Below are 9,109 nucleotides of genomic sequence, written 5' to 3'. Positions count from 1 at the left end.
GAGCCAAGCTGGACTTGCAGCTTGTGCCCTGCTCAGCTCCGAGGTCACCCAAGAGCTCGATTAGCTCCCCACAGGGTGAGGACACATTTCCAAAGGTATGACTAATTTGTCAAATATCCTCTGGAGCTTTGCAGAAAAGAAGTGAGGGGTGGTACGGCTCAGATTTCCAGCTGCTGGAGGGATGGGTCCCGCTATGTGTTGTCCAGCAGCAGTATGGCAACGCTTCGCTGTTTTGCTGCTTGCCGTACTGCCTGGGTAAGAAATTATTATGCCATTGGATTATTAACAGGGAGCGTAAGAATAGGTCTGTTTGCTGATTCTGGTGGTGTATTTTAGCCCAAGAGATGGAAATTTGCTGGCTACTGAAGAGGCAAATTGTGAAGGAAAAGATGCTATTTTGTTCCTGTGCGTATGGCAGATGTCACCCTAAGTTAACTCTGTGCATCCTTCCTGAGGAGACAAGTGATCCCTATGAACAACAAACCCAAAGTTTTGCAAGTTCAATTCAGCAACAGTTAAATCTCACTCAATCCCATTTTGACAATGGAAGCGGTATATAGCCACAGAATTAACTCCTTCTCTGTGGGGAACAAAGCAGATTTTTCTATAAGTTTTGCAAACTTTGGTAATTTCTAATTGTCAAATCCTTATTGTTAAAATGTCAGTCACGTACTTTTATAATCATATACAGTATCATATCCAATAAAGTATTTTACTCCAAAATCAAATCTTGGGTCCAAAATGTAACCGGTTTTAAGATGGGATTTATAAAATCTAATACAGATAAAGTACTTGTCATGCCTGATGCTATGGGAAATGGGAACTTGGGATAACACTAAAATTTCTGGTTCTGCTAAAATAAGTAGAACCAGAAAATTAACACAACTCATCTAGTAGCAATGGGAGAAAAGTTTTATGTATCAGCAAGCAGTCTAGAGTTTCAGATTGGCATTCAGTTATTAAAATATAGGGAGTACCATCCCTTACTTGTGTACCTTGTCATCCTGCCTTTAAACCTTGTGTGAGGAGCATAACATAACCTGCAGAGGAAGCACAGCACCTTGGTGATGTATAATAACTTGTTTTTTTTCCAGATGAGTTTTCACCGTTTCTTAAAATTGACAAAAATATTACTGACTACCTTAACTACTTGCAGTCGCTGCAATTATTACTCTAACTTTGGGTGTTAATAAAAGGAATAACCCTTTATTTGTTTCACCTGGCAATTATTACTCTAACTTTGGGTGTTAGGAATAACCCTTTATTTGTTTCACCTAGGCCATGCTGCTGAACTCTTCAGCTTGAGCACTGCAATTTGTGAAGATTTTCAGTGTATTCTGAAGGTTGGTTTTTTCCCCTGTTTGGCAGGAAAGCTGTAATTGGAGGCATGTCAGCAGGTGCCATTGGACAGTTTTTCGCCAGTCCAACTGATCTGGTGAAGGTGCAGATGCAGATGGAAGGAAAAAGGAAGTTGGAAGGAAAGCCGTTACGGTCAGTTCCTCTCAAAGCTGGTGGTTTTTTTCTGTTAATGATTACTCTTTGGCCGAGGATGCGGTTCTCTCTGTTTTCTGCCACCTCCTCTCCCCAGCTGCTTGGAGCCCTTTTGGGGGAAGAGCAGTGCCTGGGAGGCACACAGTGGCTGGGGGCAGTGAAGAGGGTGGGGGATATGAGACTTCCTCCTTATTCCATTTATACTTGCCTTCCTTATTCTGATGTATCGGTCCCAGAGACCACAAACCCTCGCCCATCCTACATGTGCAGCACGTCCATGCTGTGCCAGGAGGAGGGAAGGATGCTTTCTGAAGAAGAGAAGCTGGAAAAAAAGCATGGGGGAAACGGCTTGTGTAGGATGCACCGATGCAGGGAAGGGCTGGGTCGCCTGCAGAGAGAAGGGCTTGAGACCCTCCTGCAGATATCAGGACATGCTGCTCTTTGCATCCAGAACTGGTGACATCCTTTGGTGTCTCATCCATTCAGTATTGCAACCCAGCTGTGGGATCAAAGGGTCGTCTGACAATAGCAACCAGATTGCTGCTTACCAGGGCAACCAGTATGTTTGGTAAAATATTGCAGCACGAAAGTCAAAGATGGATCAAAAAATGAATCCAAAAATGGATCCAGAGGGCCAGATCCCTGCAGGTATAAATTGCCTTTCCTATGGAAGGACCAGGAAAAGTGCTGGAATATGCAAAGATTTCTCCATATCTGGGCTCTCCACCTACTAGCTGCATATTGATTTCAGGTTTCGAGGAGTGCACCACGCATTTATGAAGATCCTGTCCGAAGGAGGAATACGGGGGCTTTGGGCTGGATGGGTGCCAAATGTCCAGCGAGCTGCTCTGGTGAACATGGGAGGTAAATTTCATAACTTGGTTTGCAGCGCTTAAGGCCACATCTAAACTTTAAGGAGAATTCAGCTGCTCCCCTGGTCTTTGTCTCTTGCTTATCTACACTGGGGCTCTATTTGAAGTGTACTGCAAGTGACTTCTGCCTTGAATGTTTCGTTCCTGTGGAAATCAAGTTGCTTAAAAATAACAGTTTGTGCCTGAGGGATGGTGAGCTGAGAGCTGAGGGGGTCCCACAGCCAGCAGAGCAAGGACCTCGCCAGCTACTGCCCAGCTCCCTGCTGCCCAAGCGAGGTGAGCAGGGCAGAGCCAGCGAAGGCAGCCAGGTTGTACCAAGATCCAGACCTTCAGGAAAGCGTGTGGTGATGAGGCATGTCTGAAGCCAAGCCAGCAAACTGAGCCAGCATCAGGTCTGGTGAGGGGCACCAGGGTCAGACACAGCTCAGCGATCACCAGCAGGTCTGTGGTGATAAGAAAGGTCCAAGGTCGAGCTAGGGAGATGGTCCATGGGTCAGTGTCCAGATCAACAAGGTCCACAGCCCAGACATGGTGTGATGGAGCTGCAGAGAGGTACAGCTACAGCGTAGTTCAGGCAGGGACCGAGGGTTATAAGGTGAAGTGGCTGCCTGAGCGCTCGACTGATCCGAAAAGCACTCATTCTTTCCACATCTAGAGCTTTCCTGTGTCTCTCAAAAACTGCCAGGATATGTTACACAGTCTTTGCTCTCCTTCCTGAGGTTCTGATATAAAGTGAGGAGGGAGAGGTCTTTGGGATCAAAAGACACCAACTGTGGGTGCCCACACCCTCTCTGTGTGTAAACACTTACTCTGTGCTTGGTGGCACAAATTATAGCATTGCCTTGGCAATTTTTTATTTTGCATGCTTGAATTTCTTTGGCATGACAGCTACTAATTTCTACATCATTCAGCACAGGGATATGTTAGCAGCATGACCAAAATATATCTTTGAAGATAGAAAATCAGAGGTGGTGTAAGCTTACACCTTGCTAAGCAGCAGTAAAGGAATCACTGGATGGATAATGTTTGCAGCAGGAGCTGTTAAATGAGGGTTATAGAATGACTGTTAACTAAGGTATATATCTCCATACACAAAGTCAACATGTGGTCTCGGCATGTAAAATTAAACAAGCAAACTCTTTTACAAGTGGGAAATGATCTTCACTGGGTATGTTTAGGCTGTAAAGCACTGCAGAGTGCTGGGGGGGGGTCATCCTGGGGAGCAGACTGGGCTCTTAAGGTCAGGACATTGGAAATGTAACCCAGATCTGCTGCTAACTTTCAGATCACTGTCTTTCATTCAGATGCCCGTAAGTCATGTCTGCTTTCAGAACAATACGATATAACTTCCATGACATCATCTACTTGCTTTGTCTAACGTTTCTAACATTTTTATATCACTTGCACAAAGGTGGGAGAAGTAGAACTGTCCTTATCGTGAACATTTCTGGGTTTGGTTAATGAGTTATTTTGCAGAATTTTCCATTTAGGATCCATTGTATCATTTGTAGGGTAAATCAGAGAAGACAGTAGTAGAATGGAGCGTGTACTCACATGTCTAAGGACAGGATCTAGGTGCCACAACCATCACCAGGAACTGGGGGCAGAGTGCTAGCCATGCCAATGGGAGGAGCTGCACTGGAAATTCAGGTCTTGCCAAGGCTCCATCCTGCATCAGTAATGAACAACACAGACACCATTTACTTCTAAAAATGCTGTTTTTTTCTCATTATCCTCTTTACAGATCTGACCACTTATGACTCAGTGAAACACTTTTTGCTTCTGAACACGCCGCTTGTGGACAATAGCGTGACTCACAGTGTTGCCAGGTGCCGTATTCCCCGATTACCCCTTTTCCGCTATGGAACATTTCCAGCCTCGCTGTCTTGATCTGCCTCTCTGTGCCAGCAGAAGCCCCTATTTTTTTGGTCATGATACTGATAAAATGCATCTTTATAACTACTTTTTTTTTGCCTGAGAGGATATCTTTGTACAAAGGACGCAAGGCAAAGGATGCAACCATTGCTACAAAGCTGCTCTCACTAGAAGTGCCTTGCTGATGCATTTTAACACCTCACACATCTGTGAGAGCATAAGAATTTCCACTTTTCTAGAATTGCTACTATTTTATCTAACCTAGTTTTAATTTTAGCAAACCGTAAGAATGAGCAATATAAACTCTGCAGGACAACATCTTTTACTGCCTTAAATTATGAAGAAATGGCTCTATATAAACAACTAAAATAAATTCAATCATAAATTGCCTGTTGTGGGTCCTTTGTCCCTGCCTCAGAACTGCACGCAGAGGTGAGGGAAGCTGGCGCTGGGAGGACACCTAAGCAAGGGCAATACTAGCAAGCCTCCTCCCAAATCAAGTTTATGTTAAGTTATGAGGTATTACTCATGATTTTATGATAACTCTTTTAATATACTGTATATTATTAGAACTGGAATCATGATGCTTAAATTGTCGGGATAAATCTTAGTTCCTTCTTTAAGCTCTGTTGCTGTTGACAGCTGCTGTTCTGGCCTGGTAGCTGCTGTTCTGGGAACTCCTGCTGACGTTGTCAAAACCCGGATAATGAACCAGCCGAGAGATAAGCAGGGGAGGTACAGACATTGCAGAGACTGACTTTTCAGTAGCAAAATGAAACCCCGAGTCTCACTTGATTGCACTGGGACTGCAGTGCTAAGTCTCTAATTTGCTCTTCATCTTTCTGATGATCATTTTATTGGTTTACTTTTGCATGTCCAGAGGGGTTTGTTATGACGGCCATCTAAGCATACCCAGTTACTTCAGTGGATTTCAGTTCTGATGAGACTCCACTGAGCTTACAATAGAGCTCTTGCTTGTACAAATTGATCAGATGCAAATTATTTTTAAGGAGGGATGGGATTTTTTTTTAATTGCCTATTTGTAATCCTAACAGTATTTATTCTCCTTGCACATTGCTAGAGGTCTGCTGTATAAGTCTTCCACGGACTGCTTGATTCAAACTGTACGGGGTGAAGGGTTTATGTCTCTATACAAAGGCTTTATACCAACCTGGATGCGAATGGTAAGTGCCTTTTAACTCGCTTTACAAGACAGGTGACCAATGTGGCATGAAAATGTAAGGAGTTCTTTCCATGTCAACACTTGTCCAAAACTATTTGGGTCTCTTGATTTATTTAATTGCAGTTAGCATAGCTGAAAGCAGTGGATGACACAACTGCATGCAGTGTCACTTCCCCCATATTGTCTCTTGAATCTCTTTAATTTGGAAAATACTGTCTTGCTTAATTGCTAGCGATTTTCCTTGTTTGTTTTTTTTTTTTTTTTTTACAGTTTCAGGCTCCCTCCTTTTCTCCCTTCCTAAACTCTCCTTTGTTCCCTTTTTGCTTCCAGCCCTGGACTCCCTTTGCACCCCTCTTCCTTTCATTCCTCCTCTCCTGATTCCAGAATTGCTTTGTTACTGCTCCATCCCGGATCCCACTTTTGCCCCTCCTGCATGCAGGATAGTGGCTTTCTCCTGCATTCTGCTGAGCTGTTAAAGCTACATCTGTACAATTAAGCCAAGCAGCAGGTGGAGCCTGAGAACAGGAACTTGGCTGTCTACACTGTTAGTTTGGGCAAGGGACAATTCCCAATACTAAATTTAGATGTGAACACCTTTTTTTTTTTTTTTAAGTTTATAAGAATTTAACAGTATGGCTACATCTAGATTGTGACAGCTGGCTTCATGGTCTTGACACTGTTTTACTTACCAGATTGAGCACTAAGATCGAAGGCAAAAGCTTCCCTTCTCTAATTTAACTGAGTACAACAGTGGCCACAGCTTCTGGTAAGAGCAATTATAGGAAGGTTGTGCTCAGTTGCTCAGTCCCTGTGTCCCTGAGCCGGAGCACAGTCAGTATTGGTGGCGTCTTTGTGAGTTTACTACTAAGCTAAACATTTGCATGGAGCGTATACCAACTTAGATTACCCAAAGACTTGTAGTTTTGGGAATGTTTAGCGGGTGTTTCAGAAGACCAGGAAAAGGTGTTTCCTAGGCACAAGGTAGTCTTTTGGCAAACACCAATCTATTGCCAAAAAAAAAATATTAGGGCATCTCAACTAAATGGGTGCAGGATATAAAATCTATGCGAGGAGAACTATGTAATTTTCTGATTAAGGTTTTAGAACAAGTAAACCCTTTCAAAAATTTTTTAAAAAGCATTCAGCCTGAAGTAGTCCCCAAATATGAAACATTTCAGGTCAAACATTTATGGGTTGGCAAACTGAAAAAAAGTTTTAGGTGTCTTGTGAAGGACTGAGTAGCCCTAAGCACATGCAACACTACAATTTTTGTATGAAAGACATAATATGAGATTTAGTTTAAGAATATGATTTTTAAGGGGAGACAATTTAATCTAATTGGCTTATTTATTGGGTCACTTCTGTTTTAAGCCTCTGACTTCGGTGTTTGCTTTCACAGGCTCCTTGGTCACTGGTATTCTGGCTTACATATGAACAAATCAGAAGGATCTGTGGAGTCAGTTCTTTTTAAAATCATGAAATCACTTCAACATTCACGAAAGAAAGAAGAATCAAAGCTGAATTGTCATTCCACAAGGCATCCCAACACCACAGGGAACTACTTCATTTACAGACTGGCAGTCGAATCACATGTATAGGTTGCTGCCCTAAATCCAGACCTTACTGATTAGGAGTAGCCACGACTTAAGGGTACTATTTGCTTGTCAGACTGCTATATGAAATTTAAGTTGTCCACAGGATAAAATTGCCACAATAATACTTCAACTAGCAGTCAGCATCAACTTTCTGAAACAGTAAACAGGTAAAAAAAAAAACTCTACCAAGGAAGTAGAATATACTACTGTTTGCTTGTTAAGGACAAAAGCAGGTTGAACAACACAGCACTGAACATTTTCTGTGGCTAAGCAGTCCATAAAATTATTTGGGAATTTTTGTTATTATTGCGTTTGCACACACATAAAGAACTACCTCTTGTTAGTTTGATGCCTCAGCAAAGCAAGCCTGTAGTGCTAGGAACTGAAAAAGATTAAAGCAGTTTACCCGATTTCAAATTTGCTTTACGCAGAAAGTGGAAGGGGTTGTGTTCTTCTTACTTCCCAGAGACCGCCTGACCTCTTCACTCAAGCATTTGAGCAGTATCCATGAGTGAAATGCAGTCCTCTACCCAGGAAATCAAAAGCCTAGTTCACTCTGTCTCTCTTGAAGGACTCATAATACACATGCTGTCCATAGGATGGAGTTGAACTACTTGTCCTATGAGAGTCTCAGTGCTGACGTGGCAGACTGGGTCACTAAGGTACCACTTTTCCATGGAAATACACACTCTGCCCATTTTAAATCTAGATGAAAATATGATGTTCTCTTCAAAACCACAAAATGTTTGAATATGAATGATTTTATTTTTTTTAACCTAAAGCTTCCCAGATTTCATAGGAAAGGGGACTGCTGCTGTTTGTCACTAGGCTTATCTTTGGCAATCAGGAGGCAAAAATGCAGTATAAAAGCAATCATAATGTAGACAGAACAAAGCTGGCTTTGATTTAGCAATATCTAGTAATGAAATGATTGTACAAGACAGTTCTCTGAGTAAATACTCATGATTTCTTCTAGTCTTAGCAACTAGTATCTTCAATGTGCCAGTTTCTGATTAAATGCAGTTTGGGCGTCTTCTTGGCTTGCACTTGTACTTTTTGATTGTATTGTAAATCTGTTGTGGTTACATGCAATTGGGCATGTGATTCCAGCCTGGAAAAAATTCATCTCACCATTATTAGGGGGTCAGAAGACTTCGTTCAGCAGTACTGTTATTTCTCTAGCTATCAGCCTGAGGAACTAATCTGAGTTCTTGCCTTCTTGCACACCATCACCAGTGATTATAAACAAGCAGACAAAGCGGCTTCTTCAGTTACATCCCAAGTGGTCCTGCCTGCAATCCTGTTACTCAGACAACCCTGATGATGGATATGCAGAAGTACCTGACCTATTGAGTTAAAAAAAAAAGTAATTTTAAAAGTCTTGTAGTGAAAAACTTTTTTAACTCTTAATAATTTTGTTTTGAGCATGAAACACTAAAGATATTTGTAACAGTGCTGATTCCGAGCATTTTGTATTAAAAATAAATAATTTGAATAGGAACACTTGCCACTTTCTGCATTACTTCTGTTTTGTAATGGCAAATTTTTCAAGCAGAAGCTTTTACCCTGTGAAGCACTTGGCCATATTTATTTAGAACTTACCAGCTTCAATTTCAGAAGCCAAGAACTAGCCTGACGATGGCACTGAGGTTCCTTAGCTGGACTCTCCTGTGGCCTAAGAAAGGCTCACTGAAGTCCTGGGCCTTCCTCTTCCTCACACCTCCACTTCTAACCGTTGTTCCTAATGGCTGGAAGGCAGCTTAAGGTCTGCCTGGCAAAAGGGGGAGAGGCGAAACCAGGGAGAAATCACGATTGCAGAGCTGAACAGGTGAAATTGAGCAGTGTGACAGCCCAGGCTATCTCCAGGGCCCACCGAACAGACCATCCACGTTTGCCGCTTCCCGAGGCCCTCAGAGGTGGTGCTGGAATGCGGCCGCCCCATCCATAGGCAGGACAGCCCCGGATACCGCTGTCCTTCGGTCCGGTGTCACCCTCCCCGTGCTGGACAGGGCTGAGCCGGGTGTCCCGCGCCCCGGGGAGGCGGCCTCAGATGGAGGGCACCGATCGGACGGTGACAGGCCGGGGGCCGCCTC

General features: G+C 43.1%; 2 protein-coding genes across 2 annotated transcripts in view; both read left to right on the top strand.

The window, feature by feature from the left end:
- Positions 1–6,892, top strand: part of SLC25A27 (solute carrier family 25, member 27) — a 10,844-nt gene extending 3,952 nt beyond the window's left edge. The window contains exons 4-9 of the mRNA XM_009885415.1: positions 1,369–1,491; positions 2,243–2,355; positions 4,108–4,192; positions 4,881–4,973; positions 5,320–5,422; positions 6,821–6,892. Coding sequence (XP_009883717.1) covers positions 1,369–1,491; positions 2,243–2,355; positions 4,108–4,192; positions 4,881–4,973; positions 5,320–5,422; positions 6,821–6,892 — 589 coding nt within the window. The remainder of the gene's footprint in view (positions 1–1,368; positions 1,492–2,242; positions 2,356–4,107; positions 4,193–4,880; positions 4,974–5,319; positions 5,423–6,820) is intronic.
- Positions 6,893–7,615: 723 nt separating this feature from the next.
- The window catches only part of TDRD6 (tudor domain containing 6), an 11,402-nt gene continuing 9,908 nt past the window's right edge, over positions 7,616–9,109 (top strand). Inside the window, exon 1 of the mRNA XM_009885524.1 lies at positions 7,616–7,678. Within this exon, the coding sequence (XP_009883826.1) occupies positions 7,616–7,678 (63 nt within the window). The remainder of the gene's footprint in view (positions 7,679–9,109) is intronic.

Source organism: Charadrius vociferus, unplaced genomic scaffold (assembly GCF_000708025.1).
Source record: "Charadrius vociferus isolate BGI_N301 unplaced genomic scaffold, ASM70802v2 scaffold800, whole genome shotgun sequence".
NCBI lineage: Eukaryota > Metazoa > Chordata > Aves > Charadriiformes > Charadriidae > Charadrius > Charadrius vociferus.
This window is presented reverse-complemented; position numbering and strand designations above follow the sequence as displayed.